We start from the raw sequence: 25,536 nt of genomic DNA on the forward strand, positions 1-25,536 counted from the left end.
GTTGGGCCCGCCTAGTAAAAGAGTTTTCTTTTACTAATGTCAATTTACAGCCTAGCAAGAGCTCCCTCTAATCTTTTCCTACTCATTACACACAATTTCCAGGGCGTTCAGCCAGGGTGCCGATTGGTTCCTTGCAGTGTGTGCAGCGAGGGGTGCTGTGATTGTTTATTATTTATTTGTTTATTTATTTACACCAATGCCCCTTCCCTCCTCCTCCACCTTCCTCTTTCCCTGTTTCTTCACCCACCCACTTTTCACTCCCATAGTCCCTAGTCTGCATTTCTATGAATAATCAAAGTGGTGCTAAAGCATGTGGATCTGCTTCCCTGCATCTGTTTTTCCAGAGTAGGCTGACCGCGTTCTGAAGGACAAGGCTCTTACCTAAGTGTGTGGAGACCTCCATGGTAACGCTTTATTTCAACCCCCTAGTATCTTAACACATAATAAAGGGTTTAAAAGACATAATGTAGTTGTAAGCAGATTTAATCTTTCAGGTTTTAATACTTATTATTTTTAGTATTTGTCACCAACTGTAACACCTCTTTCGAATCATCAATAACTAGCTTATAAATAGCTGATTATATAATACAGTATAACTTTGACATAATCATATAATGACATATCCCAGGTAATAAGTAACACAGTGATTGGTTCATTTATGAACAATGCTGGCTAACTTTATTAGTTAAATATTTAATGGAAATAGATATAAATAAAAAAAGATATTTCACATTAATATGTTCTAGCTAACATGTGTAAGACACAGACGTGTATGCAATAATACCACTTCAGTCATCACACTTCTGTAATGAGGCCCTGGTATATTGCAGTCTCAGGATTCTCTGTGAATGGTGTTGTGCAGGTGATAGCGTTGACAGCTAAAATCACTGTACTTGCAGCCGGTTCAACTATTAAACTGCGATATTTTGTCATAGAATGATAAAGACTCCCTGTTTCGTCCTGTTTGGTACACTGAATGTGAAAATGTACTGGAAGTGAAATCAAAATTGGCATGTTCACACAGGAGAAATTGTCAGTTTGAAACTAACAGCAGGTGTTAAATTGGCTATGATGACTAAAGTGTGCACAGGCTTATTGGCAGAACTGTCTACATTTCCGCAGTTTTCCCTTCCACCACTACAGTATTTACTGCCTCACATGATTAGTTGTGTTTTTTAAATGTCCTGTTGGGCCATGTGATTCTGATCACATTTCTTACACATCTCATGCCTTTTTCTAAAAATAATTAGTTTGAAGTTTGACTTGCTGAGCTGTGAGCTTGTGAGTGGAATTTTGATCTTACACTATATTGTGCCAGAACTATCGATTTTTTAAATGCATGCAGTTTTCCTCTGCATGCATTTGCTCACACTGCCGTGTTAGACAGCTATTTGACCACAGCTCAAAACTGTACAGACTTTTGTGGCATGGGCATGCTAATAAAGCTGTATAAAATGAACCTAATTATGAGGCAGTAATTACAAGTAATCAAATAGGAAACACGACAGCCTCCTAGTTGTAATTCCAAATAGGAGTTTTCTCACATCTGCAATATCTGCCCACAAACCAGTGGCAAAATGGTAGAAAATCCCCCACTAGTGACAGTAATATTAGCACTAGCGCAGCCAACACTGTTCACTTTTACTCTGAGTATTGAAAACAATCAAGTACACAAAGCATTTCAATATCAGCAGGCATTGCTTCTATTGGTTATGATAATATTGTAGTCACTAAAGTAATTTTTAATATCTCAGAATGCAACATTCCAGAAAATAAGTCTGATGGGACAAGAAACACGAGCAGTCAGAGAATCAGGCAATAACAATCACAGATTAGCCAAATTTAATTGGAAGAGAAAATGAAGGTGAACTGTAAAATTAAAAAAACTTCTTCTGGCCACAGTAAAGCAAGTGCTGCAGGGTGTATTTTTGGAACTTGTTTAGTTGATAAAAAATGTTAACTCAGTCAAGTGTATTTAGTACTTGAGGATTTGAGAAAACATTTTATTTTTACCTTAATGCCAAATACTCACAGATATCCATTTAAGAACAAATGCTGACTATGAACAACTAAACACAGTCATAGAATTACAACTGGTTTAAATTAGCCTGTGCTGTCTTATCCTACACACACACACGCTATCTCGCTGCTCTGCATCAGTCCCAACAGCAGGAACATGGATACCCAGCGGTCCATGACTATCAGTGAACAGGACAAACAAAATTAATTAAAGTGCCATCATAACTGACACCTTGCTGTCACCTGGTGCAGAGAGGTAGAAAAGTGTCAGGAGATGATGCACTGTCATGTGAACTGCACGGCGGCGAATTGCCTCATCAAATATGCATGCATGCAATCATGCACGCAGCACAGAAACACTGTACATGATTCATTAAAATTCGGAATTTTAAAGTTATCTCATTGTGCGCACTGACAGACAATGATGTCTTTCACATAAACTGCCTTCAATTTCAGAATCATGTATTTCTTCATTTATTGGAGATAGTGAATAACGATTAGATTTAAATCTGATACTGGACTAGGGCTGAGGTTTACAGAGGAGAGGACACACACACACACACACACACACACACACGCACAGACTCCACTAACAAAATGAAAGCTTCATGATGCTCCCATGGTACCAAATGATAATCCTCGGTGCTTCATTACTCACCCTTAATCCAGTGTTCATTACCCTCAACACAGCCTTTGTCAGTCCCCCACTGGCCCATGTAAGTAATGCTATCATATCTCTAATTCCAATCACATTTTTACAACCATCCAGCAGCAGCCATCATTGTCGCTGAACACTTCCAGTGTCCAACACCTCTCTAAATGGACAGGAGAAAGGAGCTGGACGGATGGGAAAGAGTAAGGGACAGTGGAGGCAAGACGACAAACTGACTTCATATCGGCACCGAGATTACTACTGCTGAGGGCTGAGGTGCAAAGAGTTGTGGGTAATTGTCGTGTTTTTCATTAGCGGTTAGATGAGGATCTGGAGATGAGGGAGGAAATGGCCTCATCATCATTGCTTTGTGTGTATGTGTTTGTGTGTATGTGTGCGTGTGTGCGAGCAGGCCCGTTTGCAGATCACACCCTTGATCACAACCGTCCCTGCTCACTGCAAAGGGAACAAATTGTTCCCTCTTTCGCTCTGAAGGCAGACCCGCTATATTCCGCCATTACCTCGGAACATTGAAAGAAACAAGCCATCCTACATGATGAGCCGAAAGATTGCAAGAAAAGACTGAGACAGAGGAGAAAAGAAGGGGGGAAAGGTGGCGGGTGGGTGGGTGGGTGGTTGTAGGGTTTAGGGGTGTGAGGCCAAAACTTAGACAGGAGATGAGGAAAGAAAATGAAAAGAAGCCTCTGCCAAAATTGTGATGAGACGCCACAATCGCACAGGCTGGGAGGAGAAGGGAAAATAGGAGCAGAGGAGAATTGAAAAGAGACAGACAGGAAGAGGAGAGTGGAAAGACAGAGAGAGAAATGGAGAAAATACAGCAGAGGGAGGGAATGAGCGTGGCACCAAAAGACACATAGAGGTTAAAGGTTTCTCTTTGTACATTTGTAGGACATGTGTTAAACATGCGGGGGGGGGGGGGGGTAGCTCTAGTTATTATATGTATATATCATTATGTAGCAGAGAGGAGAAGCCTTACCTCAGCAACGAATTTTGCACTCTCCTCTATGAGGTCTTATCATTCTTTAGCTTGATTTATCTCCTGCTTAAATGAGCTCTGATAAACCATCAAGGACTTTCTCACCAAGCATAAATATCTTCTTTTTCCCTGTTGAAAAAGCTAAAACAAACTTCTAGCAGGTGCTAGTGGATTATACATGCTAGCTTTACTTTGCCAATTAGCAACCCCAAACAGTATCAAGATGAACATGGCCATCCTAGCTTAGCAATAACAGCTTCTGTGGCAATAGCATTGCTAAAGAATGAAGTTTAGCACTTTGAGTCCTCCCTTTATTTACAGGCTTTTGGCATAGTCACCACGTGGGACTACTAGTACTAATACTACTACTATAGGCATCCTATATAATGTTATTTTCATGATAGGTTGCCTGCATGCCTACATGTCCACAGATTTTCACCACACAGCAAATATCTTTATATGGATAGAGGAGAGCATCAGTTTTCCAGAGATATAAGAACCAAGTTGTTGGGACATTTTGAGCCTAAGTACAGGCCAAAAAAATTTTAAAAGCCAACAGTCATGGATTTCTTACACTTATTTGACAAACAAGACCTAGGGCCATCTTTTTGTGTCTGCACGATAACCATACCACTTTGCCATGGTCATTGTATTTGCACAATTAAAAAAGGGCCCTAACAGTCTAAAGGCATGCTAGTGGCAGCTTTGGGCTGAATACTAAGGTCAGCATGCTTAGAGGTTCACACTGACAATGCTAATATGTTAATGTTTAGCAGGTATGATGTTTACCATTTTCACCATCTTAGATTAGCCTGTTACCATGTTAGCGTTTGCTTATTAGCACTAAATACAGCTGATGCTGATGGGAATGACATTTGTTATGCAGGTACGTGTTCATAAACCAAAGTATTAGATAACATCATCACCAAAGTTATTACATTTCATCATGCAGCAGCCTGTACCAAATTTCATGGCAAGCCACCCAATAATTGTCAAGACATTTCACTCAAACCACAACTACTCAAGATAATAGTCAGAGAATCATTAAGTCAATAAGATGCATTGTCTGGGAACAAGAATGTCTGAACCAAATGTTATGCAGGCCTATCTATTAGATGGCTTAGAGAAATTGTGATCACTAAAGTCACTTTGCTCTATTCTCTTGGGACCATGACGACCACATTTCATGGCAATCCATCTATCATTGATGGTTTTAGCCACGTTGCTAACCTTTCAGCTGCTAGGTATGGCAAAGCAGATCATACACAACAAAATGATCGTCAAGCTGCTATATACAGGTTCAGTAATAAAGCGGTAACAACTCTCATAGTTTACATAAAAAGTATTGTCTTTTTGCATTAAAATGTTGCACAGAGTGAATCTGTTCTGTCTATGTGAGATGCTTGCTCTCAGTAGTGTTAGTGTGAGAAAGGATAAGGCAGCAAACTGAGGAACACAAAAGGCCTTATCAGCACTTCTCTCCTCTTTTTTTTTACCCCTCTCTCCCTCCATCTCCCATCTCTCTGCAGTGTTAGCACAACAGCTTCAGAGGTTACCACTCAATTAAGCCTGGCTGTTCATTTATGGCCATGACAAAGACGACTGTCTCTCTTCTTCCCCTCTCTCTCCCTCTCTCCTCTAACCAAACTTGTAATTACAGTGTTGGACAGCATGCTCCACACTGACCCACTGTAAAATATGACCATCAATTTGGCCCTTATCCCTTCATCGCCGTTCCTCCTACTCCAATGGGGCCGGTAGATGTGGCTCACCCCCAGCCCCTTCCCGCCACCACTGGCCATTTCACCCCCCCAGCTCACCCCTCTCAACTGCCACACCGCAAAGCGTCAAGATGAGGAATATCGCCAAGCACTATCGCCCCGTAATGAATTACTTTCACTTTTAACCCCAGCCAGATATCCACTTGAACTTACTTCCGCAAATCATCTTTTTTTTCTTTTCTTCTGCTTCCTACCCTACCCCCCACCCCTGAAGAACCATCCCACTTTAAAACCACATACACGAAATTAAAATATGAAGTCAGTCCATTTAGGAGTTGCTGGTGCAAGCGTTTGTGTGATGGATGATTGATAGATAGTTGAGGTGGTTATGAGGGGCTGTGTGTGTGTGTATAGGGGTATATACTGTATATGTATATCATTTCAATAAAGCAGTGAAGTCTTTATATTGTAAAGGTTGTTAATGTACCTGACTGAATAAAGCATGAACGGTAAGGTGAATGTTTCTTGCAGTGTATATGCAACCAGACAAGCACATAAATATTGGAAAATTCTGCTAAGCCCTGCATTGTGTTTAATGCCAACTATTTTTAAATTCTCAGAATATGTGCACATGACAACTATGGTATAGTTATGGGTAGGACAGATTGTGGCTATAAATATTATACGATTATACGATAAGATTAAGGTTAGGCCACTAAAACACTTGATTAAGGTTAGCTAAAGATCGTGCTTAGGTTTAAAAAAAATAAAGGTCTATGCAAGTCTTGCAGTTCTTTGACAAGAAGCTAATTCCAGTCTTCTGCATGTCTCCAATAACCCCAACCTCCACATCCTTACTTTCTGCCTCACTGCATATAGGACACACTACTTCCTGCATTGGCAAAAAATGTAGACAAAGCACATAAATTGTGAGGTGCAGAACCGTTCATTTTGGATGCAACTTATGGGGTACTGGGCTGGTATGGGTGCATGTTGCCCACAGTGTTGTAGGTCTGCACATGTATTGTGTAAGCTGCTGACTGATTTATGTGTTGTTCTGTCTAGCAGCAGCTCTATTACTGTGGTCACACAGCCAACTGAACGCAGTTTCACAGACTGTGAAAGCATGGATGGATTGATCATGGTCAGCAAGCAATGAGGAGCCTCTGTAATACTGTTTGTCAGTATTTAAAAAACAATGTAATTCTACCTCCACAGAGATGATGAGTAGATGTAAATGCTGTGCAGTATTTAAGCTTGCTGTACTACAGAATATGGCTTATTGTTGTCAAGCTAACTTAAAATTGTTAAATGTCTGTGTTTAAAAGACAAGGATTAAAACTGCAAAATGTGGTTATTAAAGGTTTTTAGACATCTTCATTACATGTAAAAGTGAATTCCTTTACACACACATTACTGCACAGATTTAAGAGAAAAGCCATATCACACATGGTGGCTTGTTTGCTTCTGCAGTTTTAGTTTACGGTAAAGTAAGATAGTATGTTTACTTTATCCACTCTTCTGAGAAGGCTTTCGGTAAGATCTTGGAACCTGGTTGCGGGGACTTCAAACAAGCAATAAGGCCTGGCTTGTGGTCATACTTTCAAAAGACCCCAAAGGTGTTGGATGGGGTCAAGGTTCAGAGCTCTGGAAGAACACTATTGTTATATGCTCTAATTTTTTTGTGTCAAAAATTATGTGGCTGGGACTGCGCACATACTGCTGTACTTCATTTAGGAACTATTAATATTCAACATTTGAATATTTGTGAGTTTCTAAATTGAGTTTCTGTGCTCTCTTCTCAGCAATAGATTTAAGTGGATTTGCGTACCAAAGCTGTGCTTTTACTGATATTAGCTGATTTTAGTGCACACCACAGTGGAGCAGTACCACAACAGGATGCAGAGCTGCATAGCTAAGGGAGGACATGCCACAGAGACCAATACAGAATAACAAGGCTCGGCCCTCCAACACACACACAACACACACAGTGGGTATGAGTGTTGCAGACGCAGCTGTCCATAGGACAACGCAGCTCCATATGCCCTAGCCAGTGGGGGAGTGGTGGTCCTCCCAGGCCAGCTAATCAATCACTGATGACCCCCTCCCCCACACACACACACACCCCTCATCCTGCAGAGGTCATCCCGGCTCCACAGGGCAGGGTGTAGAGCCCAGAGCACTGTGCCAATAATCGCCATTTCAGCTGAGCCACAGCGAATTCCAGCTCACCATCTGAACTTGTGGGAGGTCTAAAGGGAGAGGAACGAAGGCTGGGAGTTTGAAACAACACATTCAGGATATCTGCATAAAATGAAAGACTTTTTCAGACCTTTTTAAAACCTCCAGAATGTTAGATGATTCAAGTTAAGGCCTTGCAGGAACCATGATGTTTTAAAATAAAATGCTCCATTAAATATTTTTGAGTAATTTTAGAAACTTATAATCCTTATAATCATCTTTAGAAACTAAAAGTTTCTCCACAACATGGCTAAAAACAGGACTTTTGTGTCATGCTGCCCTTTCACAGCTCCAAAGCTCCACCAGAAGCTGAATATTTACTGAAAATAGGGATTTTATTTTGTAACAGTTTAATGTGATTTGTTCTCAAAAATCATTAAGTCATTAATCTGCTAAACTCTGGATAACTTGTTCAGTGACAACATCTTTTATACATCCAATGCCAAAATTTGCATGGTAACTCCGGTATGTTTAAGATCAGGGAAAGATTGTGATTATGTGAAAGATAAGGTTAGGCAGCTAAAAACAGATTCAAAAGATTATGATTAGGGTTATTAATGTTCATTGCAGGTCTGTGATGAGGTGCAAACTCTGGTCTCCTGCAAAAAACTCCAATAATAATGTTATCCTGGGGGATACTGGGCTGATGGTAACTAAGTTTGTGACTTTTTTAATTACTGGTGGCTTTTCTTTTACAGCCTTATAAGGCAGCACACTTAAACCTGCCTCTTATGCCACATTGACTTACAGACTAAATAGTATCAGCTGAGTAGGAAACACTGTATGAGGGCCTCCTTGTTGTAATACCAAGTAATTTAGAACCATATGGGAAATTTCTAATAACTATGAGACCTCCCATTTACTGGTAAAACAAACAAAGTTAGCATTGCCAGTACTTCAACGTAAATAACACTAACAAATATCAACAGTAATACAATCAATGAAGCTATTTAAAAGGCATGGCTGATATTGCCTGAATCCCATAAAAAAACGCCAAACCAGCAATGAATGCAATGTAAAAGTACTGCATGTGTATCCAAAGCCTGATATATCTCAATATCTTCTTCCTCTGTGCCCTAGAGCTCCATTGTTGTTCAAAAACGACCCTGTCAGTGAGCCACAGTGTTGCACCGGGTGACATGTTCCTTCATTACCATGAACACACACACTAGTTTATTTCAGCGTGTCCAGCAAATTAATGTATGTCAGGGCAAGCAGAGCAAGCTTTCTTACGTTTCTCAAAAAAACAAAACATCACCACATGCCTTTGAATCCAACCAAAAGTAAACGCAGAAACTGCCCATGTCCAAACTGAAGCAAAATATAAAAAATGCCAGACTTATTCTTTAAAAATGAGCTTTTTGGCCTACACAGTGTTTCTGTCTATTTAAACGTGTGATCAAACCAACCATACATGTGCTGTGATAAAAACAGCTACATTGTATTTATCTGGTGTGACTTCAGGGCTGACAGAAACCATCTTGGAATAATCTATGGAACCATGACATTCTGTGGACATAGCTTGGATGCAGCATGAGCCATTAAGTCTCTTTTATCTACTGTTGACTTGTTGGTTTGAGAACTAGAGTTGGGTGAAATCCTTGACAGCAGCTAATTCTCCTCCAAGAAGTTCCTGGGTCATCTTGCTGCCACTTGTCCCTGTGTCATGTCCATCTGGCCTGGGAGGTGTAATAACCCTACTAATCTCCCTTTAATAGCAGCGGGACTGGGGACATGTCACTGGGGGACCACGGACCCACAGTCCCCCACAATCAATACTTTACTGCCCTCAGGGGGACCCTGCTACCCAAGGGGATGTCAATACTGTCGATTGGGTATTAAAGAACATTTCATCAGCGCGTGTGACAGCAAGAGTGTGTGTTGGGGGTCATGTGGATGTCCATGGAGGCCTGTGTGTATTTAGCCCCCCAGGGAGGTCCCAAGGTGATGTGCCATCCCTCCTGACTATCGACAGGCGGCGTGACAAACTGTGTCGTCTCATTTCACTGCAGTGTGTTGTGCTCAGCTTAAGTAGGATGAGAGGATGGAGAACGGCAGGTTTGTCTGTATTTTTTCACATCTGCTTTTTAAATATCTCATTCATGCAGCAGCTGCTTATAAAGTAGATGTACATACAGCAGAGGATTACTATGAGTATTACGAAATAATAATCCAATTTTCCTTTTGTGCTCAACTGACACATTGTGTTGCATGCAGACCGCCATTTGTGTCTGAAGGCTGATTATTGTTCTCATAGTAGTTTTGTAAAATAGTAAATAATAGTAGATTGGATTGGTGCCCTGATATACACTAACTGCAGGTGTGTGGACAGCACCATGTCTGCACCTTGATGCTGGTCAGAGGTGAAACGCCTTGGAAACTTTCAACCTGGTATGAAGTTACTCTTTCGTTAAAAAGAACACTCTTAGTATTTGAACAAATGACCAATGCTATAATTTTCCTGGGGAGACCAGTCTCAATCAACCCCCACTTGGATGGTGTGGATGTCCAGTCAGGTGTAGGTCGGGTTTATGTTGATGTGTTTTGTTGTCTTCAGTATTCTGTCTACTTCAAATGCAAATCTCAAGCTTATATGTCCACTGCATTGCCTGAACGCAGTGAGAAGCAATTTTTGCCAGTCTTCAAGACTAATAGTCATCCAACCATGACCACAATATATCCACGTAGTGACAGCAAGTTTGCAATCATCTTGTGTGAAGTTATTGAACAACAATCCAGCAACTGGCCGTCCTCCATTTTCCCCCAGCATTGTGCTGTGGGTGCAACTTTTCCTACAACAAGAGTAATGCAGTGTTCCAGCGAAGAAGAAAAACCCTGCATCAGGACTTTGCTTGTTCTCACCCAGCCGAGGCCACAGGATCAGCAGCGTTCTCGCTGCGCCCGCTGCCTCTATGCCCTGCTGCCCTCCCGCCCAGCCACCACCATCTGTTCCCTGGCACAGCCCTTTGCCCCCCATGCAGGGCAGACCCAGAGTGCTGACACCCTCACACCACACACATGAGGGGAGGAAATGTGTGTGTTTGTGTGTGTGTTTGTGTGGGGTTGAGTCATCCACACATGTGGCAGCACAGTAAGATGGAAAGAACATGCAGCAACTATCCAATCTTAGGGTTGTCCCACCTAAAAATATCATTAAATAATATACTGATATATATTTAAAATAATTATTTAAGTAGTAAAACTATATAAACGCAAATGGGGCAAAAAAGCATCTGAAGTTTAGAAACATTTTGAATCCCCCCTCTCTTGCCTCATTGTGGTTTGTTCCAGCCTGTTTTCAAGTCTGGTGGGAAAGTTTGAATTGATTCAGCAGTTGTGGAACTCCAGTAAGTAGACTAGCAAGGCTATTTGATTAAATTACAAGTGATTCTTTTCTCTTTAATACAGGTGCTGTCATTAATAAATTAGTCGTGACAAAAAAATTATGATTATAATATTGCAAATCTACCGTTTTGTTGAGTTTTTGCTCAATATGATGTTAAGCAGTAGATCAATGAATATCTGAGTAGGCTAAGAGAAGGCTTCTGTCCCAGATGAAACCTAAAATATTATGTGTAGGATGCAAGATAATTTATCATCATAATATGACCGTGTGGTGAACCAAACTCATATTTAAACAAATATCACTTTGTGTTGTTGGCCAGATAAAATGAAAGAGGAAAGGACGTAACATCATATTTCACCAAAATGCCAAATAAGGGCAGAAAGTCCCCTTATTGAAGGTGATCTCCATGCTACACTAGTATTAGTAGAAATACTTTCCTCTTTGTCCACATACAGTATCCTATACAAGTACAAATCAAAACTTTGTCGTGGAAATGATATTCCTGGTGAGGGCTTGAGCAAAGAATTCAGTGACAACCAACCGTTGTCTTTGAAGAATTTATTTAACAAAAGAGAATAAACAGAGAAGTACTAAAACACATATACAGCTGGTCCAGAGACCTGCCGCCTAGGGCGTCATTGGGCGTCTGGCCCCGAGCAAAGGGAAGCATCATCATTTACACAGTCTAGGTTTCTATGTTTTGGGCAACAGAGATCCTCTCTCGGCTTTGAATGAACATTCCATGAGAGGAGAGGAACAACAAGAGAGGAACACCAAAACAATCTCACAGCTCTGACCTAAACCCTAGTAAATGTGGACAGACTAACATAAGGAGTATAGGAGAGGAAAGGTTAAGGATAAAAACACAATATATATCTATAACAATAATAATGATAATATTAAAAGATCATACATAAAAGATTACTGTGACACAATTTTCTGCCATAACAAATTTCTCTTGAGATTTTGTTTTGATTTTATAGTTTATTGTCCCACCCCAACTGTTAGATGAAATTGATGCCCATACTGTCACCCGCAATATCTTTTTATTATTATGATGATGATGATGATTTCTTGCAAGCAGCACACTTGTGACTGTTTTGGGTTAATTGGCATCAAGGTGGAAATATATTGTCAAATAATGTGGCAATGTAGATAAATTCAACTTCATCATATTTTGGCTGACATTATTCCTTTATTTGTTTAATATCACAACTAATACAATATGACACAGCATGTGCTGCCCTTTACTGTTTGCACACAAATTTGTACAATTAGATGCAGTGTTAAAAATACTGAGCGTATGTGTGTTTGTGCACCCCCCTGTATAATGCTTATATTTGTCCAGAGGCGGCAGCAGCTCCGTGAAGAATGGCTTTGAGGCCACTGAACTCATTTTCCCTTCCCCTGCTTCGACCCTTGACCTTTGACCTTCAAGGTCATAATTGCCCCCCTCTTTCCCCTCACCATCCATCAGTCTCTCTGTCCCAAACAGGGGGAGCATCTTTGTATTCAACCCACCTCTCATCTCTCACCTCTTTTGTTTTAACCTCTTTAGCCATCACTCCTTGGGGGGTGGGGTTGGTTTATGGCCCTGGTGGGTTATGGGTACTGGTTGGAGAAAGAGGAGGTGGGGCTACAAATCTCTGACTCGCACCTAAAGCTGTCAGTGGCGCCCTGGGGGCCCTCAGGCGTCAGCCAGCACGGTCACCTTGGATTGGTGGACGTATGCGACGGAGACACACACAGATTTGTGCATGCAGACGCCGGGGCGAGATAGCAAACAGAGAAGATCTCGCCATCGCCTGTAAAATCCCCACCTCCACACACAAACAGACGCACACATGCATACACATCGACAGGCGAGCAAACACTGAGGTTTGTCACTCTGTACACTCTGCTCCTCACACACACATACACGCCTCCTCTCCCTGTCAGAAACTCGATTAATATTCTAGAAGAGAGGAGGGTGGCCAGCGTGTGTTTGCACGGATTACTCCAGACTTCCTCTTCCCCTCCTCTCTTCCTCCCCCCACCCAGCTCCCCTCATACTGGGAGATCTCTTTTCTCTCCCAGTTTCCTCTCGGCTGAGCAGAGCTGTAGCCATGATAACCAGATCAAGATGACTCCAACGTGTTTATTAATGAAACGGATGCTTTCTACCAATCCCTCCCCCCTTCTTCTTCCAGGTGCAGGCGGGAGAGAATGTGGAGATGCCCTCCACCCCATCACCATCATCACCCTGCTGCGCTCTGAAGCACCCTGCAGCGTGGCATCCCGGTGAGGTGTCGGTCAAGAGGGCGGAGTTGGGTATGTTGTGTGGGTGGGGCGAAGGAGGTGGTGGGAGGGGGAGGTGTTGGAGTGTCAGTAGGATCGCTTGATGGTCCTCGCTGTCTGGGGTCACCCCGCATCACCCACCCACTCTACTGCTTGGTGGCAGATGTGTGAGGAGTGCATCCTTCACGGGCATAGCAGGGAGGGAAGATGGGAGATACTTTGTGTGTGTGTGTGTGTGTTTGTGTGTGTGTGTGTGTGTGTGTGTGTGCGTGTGCATGTGTGTGTGCGTGTGCGTGTGCGTGTGCGTGTACGTGTGCGTGTGTGTGTGTGCGTGTGCGTGTGCGTGTGTGACACAGTGAAGGGGAGCAGATTGAGTTTTAGTTACACAAACATTTCCCAGAGGCAGAGCTGCACTGGAGGCAGAAATAATTGTCATTGGTCGAGTTAAACCTCGGTGGATGGAGCCAGCAAGTGACGCCCAGTAAAACAAGGCAGTTTTAAGAGAGAAGGTATTTAATATTATGAGGTGCAGTGCACTCACTAAAAAAACAGAAATTAATAGTTGATGTTCAAAGAGGCTTTCATGCCAATGAATAACAACTATTTGGTTTCCTCCGAATAATCTCTCTGGGTTTGAATAGCATCTGAACTAGCTTTTAGACATAACGCAACACTAAAACTCTTACTGATAAATAAACTGTTGTCATCAGCCTCTGAAAGGGTTACTCCAGTTCCTTAAAATTTCGGTCTTATTGTCGAGGTTTTGGCCATCAGTTCAATCAGTATAGCATTGTATATGCTAATTACTCACATTTAGGAACACAGCAACATCACTAAACAAATGTCCCAAGGGGAAAAGATACAAGAGCAGTCAGACGGTCAGACAGGTTCAAAACAGATTGGTAAACCTATTTGGAAAGGAAAATGATATCAAATAGTAAAATTATTACCCCAAACCTGTCATTGTAAACATCATCATAGTTTACAGCGACTTTGACTCACTGTACTGCACTGCACACACAGTTTTTCTGTGGAATGAGGGATTATTACTGACATTTCTGGTACCTATTTGTATCCATGTTGCATTGTTCACAGAATCAGCAATGACTACTATAACTACTATACTATACTATAACTGGGGTGGTGATGGAAAAGTGGATAAGACTGCCTTTAATTAGCAATTGTAAGTCGCTTTGGATAAAAGCGTCAGCTAAATGAATAAATGTAAATGTATTGAAATGAACTGGTCTAAACTACAAAAATATGTTTTAATAAAATTGAATTATCCTGATCCTGCCCACAAACAACAGTGCGGGAAAGATGAACTGAAATATGCATAGCGTTGTACCACATGACTGGCCAGAATCCAACATGAAATAACAGGCTAATATCGGCTTCATCTACCGGCGTGACCCTAGTTGGCGTCCAGCCTGGCTCAAGCCCCACGACTTGTCTGAACATATCAGCGGAGCGGCCAGTCAAACACCCTGTGCTGAGCCAACACAGAGTCTCCATGCCCAGGCTGAGCCTTTCAACTCAGCAGCACAGCAGTCACACCGGTCTTACCAAGGGCAAGAAAGGAGGGAATGGTTAGTGTAAACACAGTGATGGATACTCAGTCAGTACATTACCAGAATCAGAGTAAAACAGAGTAAAGTCTACTTTTGTATACCGTTTACTGTGACACATGTCTAAAAAGACACCTAAACTTTATTCTGCAGTGTCTTAAAATAGCGAACCCATCACTATCTCCAACTTCACAATATAAGAGTAAATCAGAATCAGAAATTCTTTATTGATCCCAAAGGGGAAATTCTTTTGTCACAGTTGCACACTTATTAAGGCATAACGAACAGAAATAATAATAGAAAGTAGAATAAAGAATAAAGAATAAATTTAAAATATAAAGAAAAAATATATATAAATATATATAAGTGTGGGTATACAATATTTACATTATTAAAGAATTGTTATGGTAGAACAATACTAGTGAATGGCAGATGGCAGCAGAGAATATTGCACATAATAATATATATATATGCACATGAAATAAATCACTTAACTCTTCATCTCAAAGGTGTTTCCAATCAACAGTTAATTTACCTTGCCTAATGAACTGAACTGAACTGTTCCTCATCAATTATATACTTGAATTGAACTAAAAACATATAAACCTCTGTAAAGCAAGTCTTCTTGTCCATCATTAACAAATTCAAGTCTGGTACTCTATATATAGTAATTGGCAGGTAAGGCAGTAACATCCATCCATCCATCCATTATCTTCAGCTTATACAGGGTCGGATCGCGGTGGCAGCAGGCTAAGCAGGGTACTCCAGACATCCCTGAGATATGTAATCCCTCCAGTGAGCTCTGGGTCTACCCTGGGATCTGTTCCCAGTTAGACGTGCCCGGAAGACCTAAAAAAGGAAGGCGCCCAGGAGGCAACCTTATCAGATGCCCGAACCACCTCAATTGGCTCCTTTCTATGCGAAGGAGCAGCATCTGTAGTGTGTCAGAGCTGCTCACCCTGTCTCTAAGGCTGAGGCCAGCCATACCTAAAGCTCATATCGGCCACTTGTATCCGCGACCTAGTTCTTTCAGTCACAACTCACAGTTCATGACCATAGGTGAGGGTTGGAACATAGATCGACTGGTAAATCAAAAGCTTTGCCTTCCAGCTCAGCTCCCTCTTCACTACAGCAGCCCAGTACAGCGCCCGCATTACTGTTTACCGCACCTATCCGCCTGTCCACCACAAGTCCATTTTGCCTTCACTTGTGAACTAGATCCGGAGGTACTTAAACTCCTTTCCTTGGGGCAGCAACTCACTCCCAACATGGAGGGAGGAATCCACAGTTTTCCAGCAGATAACCTAACGCTTCACACTCAGCTGCAAAGGTCATGGTCTGATGACACCGACATAACCACGTCATTTGCAAAAAGCAGAGACACAATTCTGAGGTTCCCAAACCAGACTCTTTTCTCACCTCGGCCGCACCTTGAGATCCTGTCCATGAAAATCACAAACAGGATTGGAAGCAACCTTGGCAGAGTACAACACCCACTGAAAATGCAGGTCTTACTTTGGTTCTACAAGGAATGGATGGCATATAGCAAGGGCCCTGCTTCGGAAGTCATCATCAAGTCCACACAGTAGATGTGGATGGGGGAACTCCCAACAACCCCAAAGAATAAAGAGCTGGTCCACTGTCCCAGAGCCAGGACAAATCCTCATCAATTTGCGGTTCGACAATCAGTTGAAGCCTCCTTTCCAGCACCCAGGAATAAACTTTCCCGGGGAGGTATATATGTAGAAAAAAGCAGGTAAGGCAGTCCCTACACAAGAACACCTGTTCTTTTATTCTTTGGCAGAGTCCGTGTGTATCTTTTGAATCAAACTACACTGCATAATTTTACTATACTATGATTATATTATACTATTATAATTGAAACGTTGTCTGAAAACATCAAGATCAATCTATCATCCAAAGTTAAGATGTTGTTTCTAAAGTAGTCGATGGTTTGTTTACCGCAGTGATGTCTGTAAGAAAAAAACAACACTATTTCTAATTAAAATCTATTGAAACACAAAAAATATTTTCACATGGAAGCAAACTCAATTATTTGTGTGAAAATCCCTGTAATCTACATTGTCCCAAATTTCAAGTGTGTGATTATCCATTTTAATATCTGGTCATTTATGACATTATTTCACTAAGGCAGGATCATACATTCTCTAACCAACCTATATATTATAAACATAATTTACGCATTGACCTCAATATAATAATACTGATTTTTATTCTTTAGAAATCACTGTATATACCATAAGTACAATTTATATATTGTTTACAAATGGATTTATATATTGTAAATAGGATTTATACTATTTTTTTTGGAAATCATCTTTCTCATCATAAATGTTAGATTATTTTGGGGGAATCTACCTATATTTTACAACTTAAACTTGTAATTTTTTCATATCTGCCTTTCTATTGTAAATAGGACATATACCATATTTACAATAATTTTTACAGTTTGAAGTTGAACAAGAACAGAAAAAAAATTTATTAAATTATCTCAGTTATCAATTTATCTACAATACAGTACAAACTGTACAAACTTCATTTGTCTGTATGTTTGTTTAAGCCACTTTACCGGACGCAACGCTTGAACGTCCGCAAACCCTCTTCGCCACAGAGACCTTCGTCAGAGATCTTGAGTCCTCCGTATTTCCTGCAATGTTTGACAAACTGCCAGTAAGACTAACGTGCTGGTGGTGCACAGCGGCGCAATACTGATGTGTCATCTTATTTAAAATCACACTGTTCTACTACCAAAAGGGAAGAAGAGAGGAGAGAGTGCCAGGCTTGGATGGTATGGAAGGTACAGAGGAAGAATGGAAATTGGGAAATAAGAGGAAAGAGAGGGGGTGGAGAGTGTAGAGGGAAAGAAATCTCTGTCTCAGCAAAAGTTTTCATTAAAATTTTGAGACAAATGATCTCTGTGTCCTTCTCCTGAAGCTGCCTGGGGCGTCATGCTATTTCTATGCAAATAACAACCTCACGCCTTTGCTCCTATTATTTCTGCTGGAGCTGCTGCAACATGACCCAAGAGAGGGGGGGTGGGGGGGGTGGAGAAGGGGGAGGCGAGAGGGGGAGGGAGAGTGAGCAAGGGTGATATGAAGTGAGAAAGAGAAATAAGAAGGAAAATGCAGTAGGGGAGGAAGAAGGAAAGAAGGAACGACAGAAAGGAGGAGGGAGGAGGAGACAGTCAGACAAGCTGTGTGTGTGTGTGTGTGTGTGTGTGTGTGTGTGTGTGTGTGCGATGGACTCACTGAGGTGTGAAAATATATAACACTAGGAAAGAGAGAGAGGGAGAGATGGAGAGCTAAGAACAACACAAAGACACAGCCATAATTTGTTTGGAGTCTGCCTTTCTTGTAATATATGACACCCTCAGCACGGGTGCTTCCTCACCACGCACTATTGTTTAACTGTATAGCACTTACAACACTATCAGGACCAGTCCATCTCTCGCACACACACACCTCCGGATTTACGTACAGAGTCACTCCACTGCTGCAATCTGCTGCAAATGTAACACAATGTGTGAAAGCTGAAGCAGCAGGTATATAAAAGAAACACAACACAGTACAGGATGTGAATGTGCATTATATTATATCTGGTTAATGTTACTGTAATTGCACATAGTGTGTGGGGACATGTCATGAGGTGACCTAAAATGTTTAAATCAAATCACAAATGCCGGAGAATTGAAAATCTGTTTTCCCTGTTACATAGATGACCACGGGTAGTAGAGACAGGTTTACAGCAGAATATATGACCGACCCATTTTGTAGTTTCATAATCTTGAATGCAATTATATTTTCAAATCTCTAGTGCGGGACCTTTTACATGTAAATGAACCTCTGTTACATTCAAGCCCTCGTCAAACGTGTTCACCCAATACTGATTAAGCCTATCACCAGGTAACTCTCTCTGTATTCGTAGTGTACCACAGTGTTTTAATATTTTGTCTGTGGCGACATTCCTGCGCTGGGAAACTGGTAGTGATGTATATTATGCCAACCAGCAATGATAAGTTTGCCAGAGCTGAAGGGGGGATAAAACAGAAACTCTGCATTCAGAGGAAGGATTGCAGTTAAAAAAAGAAAGTGATAGACGGCGAGGGCAAACACAGATTGGTGTAGTTGTTCCTCGATGGAGATCGCTGAAGGAAGAGAAAAGGGGCAGACATGGAGGGCAGACATGGATGTCCCGTTACTGCTCTTGGTTGGTATTTGTAAACTATTTGGGGAAGGCTATGTAGCCGTTACATTTACGCTACCTGTATAAAGGATTATGTCTTGGAACCGTGTTTTTGAACTGAGGCCTGGGGCGAGCTCACCCGCAGGCGCACGTCATGAGCACGTGACATCAGTGTTTGTGTAATTCCTCTCACTGCCAGAGGAGGAGACAAAAGATCTGCGATGCAGGTTTATGGCAGGGATACACATTACCACTGTTGTGCAGATTATGACTATGATATTGACGTGATGGCTGGTGGGACCGCCCTGGACGTGGTCTGTTCCAGTCTGGGTCAGTTGGTGTTACGATAAAACATATAGTGTGTGATATGTAAAGCCTAATCTGAGGTCTTCAGATCGCTGCTAGGCATTCTTAAACTGTATTATTTTCAATCAGTGGTGGACAGTGATGATGTCACTTGTTTGTCACCCGAGGGAGGCATACTTGTAAATGAACAGCTTTTAGTAAGAATCTGAAGTAAGTACAAGCAAAATGTGTTTATTTACACATCCAGCAGACATTATCATCCTATTTAAAGTGTGTGTTGTGTCTACCTGATGAATGTAAGTCCATCAATATCTCTCCTTTTAGCTCTGTGTTGTTTTTCACCAACTATTGAAAAAACTTCCCGGCTCAAAGGCAGCTAGATTTTTTCTTTTTCTTTTTCACCTGCTGGTTGTGTAGCATGGATGTAATCACAGCTTTTTTGCAGTTACAAGTTAGCGTGACCACTTTTAATGTTTACAGAATTAGTATTGTTCATTTTTTCTACAGGGGCCAATGAAACCGAAGAATCCAATCTAATATCTTCTCTCTTTATTTCTGCTTTTCTTTCCATTCATGTGTCATTATTTCTTACTTTCTCTCTATTCTTTTTTTTTTAACCATAATTTCATGAAAATAACGTAGACAAGAAATCTAGAGTGCAAATTCCATTCATATTCAAATATTCCTGGATTTACCATATTTCTATCAGCAGATAATTTCCAATAATGAATATTGATAAATGGCAGCATGTCTCAGACTGTCCTCCAGAGGTCTTGCAGATTTACAGAATGTGTACATTTCCACACAGACTAATTTAATTCCCTCTGCTGTCCTCCTCATTTTGCCTCTGTATTGAACTGTATTATTCGGTGACTCTGTATTAAAGCAATGTTGTAATGAAGTGATATACAATATATTCTGTACATTATATACTATAAATTATATACACAAGATACATTCTCAAACAGCAGTTAAGCCAGTGCTCTCTTATTGAGATAATGATTTGGTTGAAATATATTGATGCTTATATTTTATAAACCATTTTTCAATATTAAACAAATGGAATCATCAGATTAAGCAGATGCGGGTGTAGGTGTGCGTGTATGTGTGTGCACGTGTGAATGCAGTCTTATGTGTGCATATAGTTAGTTTTCACTCAGCCGCTGTAAGCATCCGAATGAGCAACAGCCAGATATCCATTGTCGTATCAGATGAGTGAGGGGCTGGTGAACGACAAAGGATTCTGTACTCTGTACTGTGTATGCATGTGTATGTGCTTCTCTCAGGTCACATTTGGATGCATGGACTTCACACTGGTTGTTTGATGCATTCAGCATGTATGAACTGTGGTTAGGTTAAGGCTGAGTGTTAGGAATGTACTGGTCATGGTTGAGGTTAGGTTACACCTCCAGGCAGGCCAGCGTCCTAGAAACTGTGCCATCCTAACATGTGTGTGTCAATGTGTGTGTGTGTGTGTGTGTGTGTGTGTGTGCGTGTGTGTTTGTGTGTGTGTGTGTGTGTGTGTGTGTTTGTGTGTATCCATCTGTGCAGACGGCACCCTGCCAGCTGACTCACCTGCTGCCCTGCGGGGGGTAACTAGCTAGCAGCGCTGCTAACCCAAACAGCTAGTCAACTGTGAAACAACTGCAGTCAAAACATCAAGCCGATTAGACGCTAATTACGGCTGCTGCCATATGGCGCTACCTGACCTGCGTGCACCCCAAAACACAGAAATGTGTTTGTGTTTGTGTGTGTTTGTGAAAAAAGGAGACCTGGGCTGCCTCGACACTTCATTGGGAGTTATTAGTAGCAACAAATTGAATCCATTATATTGAACCGGTTTTTGCAAGTCATCACAAACACAGCAGCACACACACATACACACACAATGTGCCTTAAAGCAACATGTGACAGTGGAGAAGGCAGGTGAATCATGACCATTTGGCATCCCTTAATGATGACTCTAAAGCCCAAAGACGCTTTAGGCTTCACTAAGCTAGTGGATTCACACAGAAATTAATCTGTGTTCTAATCCATTACAGCAACTTATATCCCTCTCTATATAATGGTTCGTGGGTAAAGAAAGCAGCATTTTGCTTGTAGGAAAGGAACTGTGTAAAAGTCACCTCTTATCGAACCAAAATGTTGCCACCACACCAAAATGAAAAACACAGGACTGGAACCCCTATTTAGAGCAAATTGTTTTTGAAGCATTAAAGCTTTTACCATTGGAAAAACAGAAGTGAAACATATAGTACTGTGAGTTGCACAGTAAAGGATGTGCATCAGTACAACAGAAGGCCCTGACCTGATAGGTTACCATACTAATAAACTAACAATACTCATCCTTGACCACAAGACACAAAAACTGAAAACGATGCTTTCAAAAGCCAATAGGCCTATAGGCAACTCTAACTTCACACACACACACACACACACAATAAAAAACACTGTGTTATGTTCCTACAAACATATTACTATCAGCTCTTATTGACTATGGACCCCACACAGCAGCCCTCCTCCACAGACACACTGTCTCCCTACCTTTAAGCTACAGCCAATGTACAAAGTAAAGGCAGGATGGTAAGGGGGAAAAAGACACACACACACTCACACACACACACACACACACTCACACACACACACCTTCACACATGCTGCCTTTCTCCTTCCTCCTTCTCAATCCATCTGCTTCACGTTTGCATTTCATGCCTGCCGGCATTTTTTGAAGTGGCAATACTTTGATGCAGACTGAGGGATACATTATCATTATTTCAATTTCCATGCTGAGGTGTTTTGTGTGTGTGTGTGTGAGTGTGAGAGAGGGAGAGAGACATAGATAGGAAGACAGAGAGGAGTACCAATATGCTCTGTGGCGACGCTGTCTTCATACTCCCATGCTTGCGTGAAAATAAGGCATTGTAGGAGAAAGAGGCAGAAAACAAAGAGAGTTGAGGGAGGGGATGAGGGAGGGCGAGAGAGAGTGAGAGGAGGACGGGAGTGCAGATGGTAGGAAACCACAGAGAAGAGAAGAATGAGAGGACAGAGATAGGAGAGCAGAGGAAGAGGCATGAGAGAGATAAAGGCAGCAGCAGAGAGTGCATTGCATTTTGACATGGCCGTCTAAAGCATAATCCTCTCCTGCAGCTATATGCTTTGTGCTGGGCTCCTGCACCTCTGTCTCTCCTTCTCTTTCACACTCTGCCTACCCACACCCCTCTTTTTCCTTTCTTCTATTTTAAACTCTCTCCATTCTCTCTTTTTCTCAATGTCTCTCCTGGCCTGTACAATAATTCACGTAGGGCCACTGCCAGCACAACATCTTAAATCTGACTCAGTGGAGGACTCCACATTTCAGGCAGAGAAACAGAGATATTTAGGCAGTTCCCTTTCCAAGCTTGGAAGAATCATAAGGCTCCTTAGCAGAGGGGTCCAGGATTTGAGAAGTCTGTCTTATTGATGACACACTGCGATGCTTTTTGGCAGCGGCAGCTTTTTTCTTTCTTTTTTTCATTGATGTAAACCAATGATTTTTTATTAATAAAATGATTATATATATATATATATATATATATATATATATATAATGATTAATTATTTAATAAATAACTGTATATAGGTTTATTGGTTCATTTTATTTGTTACCATATTTTAATTTACATATAATTACATGCTAATTTCTGTGTGTGTAGCATGAAGGGACTGCAAATTTCTTTTTGTTATACACCCTTGTGCTGTATAATGACAAATAAATAACCCTGTCCCTTGTATTAACAGGTCACTATGGCAGTCTGTCTGTTAGATTAGGTTATATTATATATGCAAAAGTGAAATCTGGACTTATAACATATTCTGTAGTAGCTTGTCATGGTCCAAGGTGTCAGTCAAGAGGAAAGCTTTACTTGACGGTGGTGCTAGAGCAAAGATCAGGAGGTAACATGCGATCACGCGCTAGTTTAATAAACTGAGACAACCCTGTCTCCTAGAAATATTCTCGGTCAACATAATAAGGAACCATTTTTATATATGTATCTGGAAAGTTGCAAAATGTTCATTTTGATTATATTTGCAATGGACTCAAAGCATTTCAGTTGTTTTCCAACAATATCTGCTAATGCAAGACAATATCAACTTGTTGCAATTAAAGGATGATTCAGCTTTTTTTGTTATGCTTAGGTAGCTCAAATGATAAGGTTATGGCTGGGGAATAGTTTTATATTGAAAACAGTGACTTAAAACACAACATAGAACTAAAACCAGTGAAATTCTTGTGCCCGTGCTTTCTCGTCCTCTGCGTACATAATACGCACAATACTACAATACAGACTTTAGAGTGTATAAAAGAAGTAGATGCAGCCTCCGGGTCTGAAAAGTGAAGCCAACGTTGAAGTGCCTTAAACCTGCATTCTTTCCTCAGGGCGCGACTCCACTGGTTGCAAGAAGAAGTCCGATTGTATAGTCTATTAGAAAATGACCCGACTTCTCATTTGATTTATTACCTCAGTAAACACTTTCCAAATGAGTTAATGGTCTCAGTCGCTAGTTCTTCTTGCATGATTAATGCATGATAAATTATGGTCCAAGAGTAAAATACACGATAAAGCAGGTAAAATTAAATTGATGTATTCACTGCACCAACGTACAGCACTGTACATTAACTCAACCACAGGGCAGTACAATAAAGGTACCCAATTTGCAGTGGAATTTCCCCTCAGCTGCTTGCATGTTACATGTATATACTACATACTGTTTTGCTAAATATGTTGTGTTGGAAAAACAATTGCTGCCTGGAATATAGAATTACCTTTTTTCACTCAAAGTGCTATGATCTTGCTGTGATGCACAGACATTTGCATTCTGTATCACATATTTATGTTGCATGGGTTTATACTACAAAAACATTTAGTCATGGTTGGGCAGAGATGGTTAAATACAGAGAAAGTAAACATGTTCTGTTTCGTGCTTCAAGTCGACTTTTACAATATTTAACCAAGACCAACATTTTGTCCTAACCTTTGAGTTGCCCAGACAGAACTATAAAAACCTGCTGCAGTGGTTCAGTTGCCATAATATTGTAGGGGAAATGAATTACAATACACTGTCACTGATTGTTCATATATTCAGCGTCAGCATTTTGCCACTTTGCAACTAAATTTACTCTGTACATTTGCTCATAGATAAAAAATGTTGTCTGGGGAGCATTCATTTCTTTCTAAATATATCTCCTGTTTCAAATAAGTGGTATACAAATGTATGTTTTAGTAGAGCTGAACTAACAGACCTAATTTGAAAGATGGAGATGCATTTTTGGGATAATGTTGTCAATCTAGGAACTACTTGCAAGTCATATCCACTTTAGGTTTTCTTGCAGCAGCATCAGCTGTATAAATGGAACACATAATACTTCTCATCCCATCTACACTTTGGGTAACACGGACAGAATGTCTCTATAATAGTCTCTAACATGCAGTATCAACTGTGGATAATTTTCTAAGTACATCAAGTGATGAGGCAATGTTGAGAACTGAAAATCAGTAAGCTCTGGCCCTGGTCAGGGAGAAAGCTGGACTCAACAACAAGCAACATGCAGTGCTGTCTGGAGTGTTAAAGGTATTTGCACTCAACATGAGATAAACAAACAAATATAAAGTTAAAAACTCAGGATTGAATTTGTCATTTTCCATTCAAAAGGCCTGATCCTCAAGTGATTTATTTATGACGACTATGGCTATTTATGACGGGTTTACCCTCCATTGTGTTGCTGGACAAGGGCTTCGTTATTTACTGTAAATGCTTCATTTCATTCGAAGGCACCAGGATGAATCCCACACTCCTCGAGCTCTGTCTTACCAGGTGTTTATGTTAATGACAACCATAAAACACCACCACGCTCAATCTTACATTACTCCCATCTGGATCAGAATCATCTATACAGAATTTATTGCTGTAAATATGATCGGACCAAGAGTGTGTGAGTGAGAGAGAAAAACCATGGTCTAGATGTGACATGTTCTGTGTTTGTGAATGCAAGAGAGAGACTTTTTAGCCCCAATCAACATCCACCTCATGTGTCTTTTCACACACCGATGCTAGAATACTCTTTAAGTGCAGAAACAGGCAATTTCCAAGGAAATGAGAGGGCCCCTGGCTTAAGTGGGTAGATTTGAACAAAAGGTGGGGGAGATTGGCCCAGCACACCAACAAGC

General features: G+C 41.0%; 1 protein-coding gene across 1 annotated transcript in view; it reads left to right on the top strand.

Moving 5' to 3' along the window:
* Nucleotides 1–12,564: 12,564 nt before the first annotated feature.
* Nucleotides 12,565–25,536, top strand: part of LOC123986015 (BCAS3 microtubule associated cell migration factor-like) — a 290,707-nt gene continuing 277,735 nt past the window's right edge. The window contains exons 1-2 of the mRNA XM_046074065.1: nucleotides 12,565–12,702; nucleotides 13,166–13,286. Coding sequence (XP_045930021.1) covers nucleotides 12,565–12,702; nucleotides 13,166–13,286 — 259 coding nt within the window. The remainder of the gene's footprint in view (nucleotides 12,703–13,165; nucleotides 13,287–25,536) is intronic.

Source organism: Micropterus dolomieu, linkage group LG17 (assembly GCF_021292245.1).
Source record: "Micropterus dolomieu isolate WLL.071019.BEF.003 ecotype Adirondacks linkage group LG17, ASM2129224v1, whole genome shotgun sequence".
Taxonomy (NCBI): domain Eukaryota; kingdom Metazoa; phylum Chordata; class Actinopteri; order Centrarchiformes; family Centrarchidae; genus Micropterus; species Micropterus dolomieu.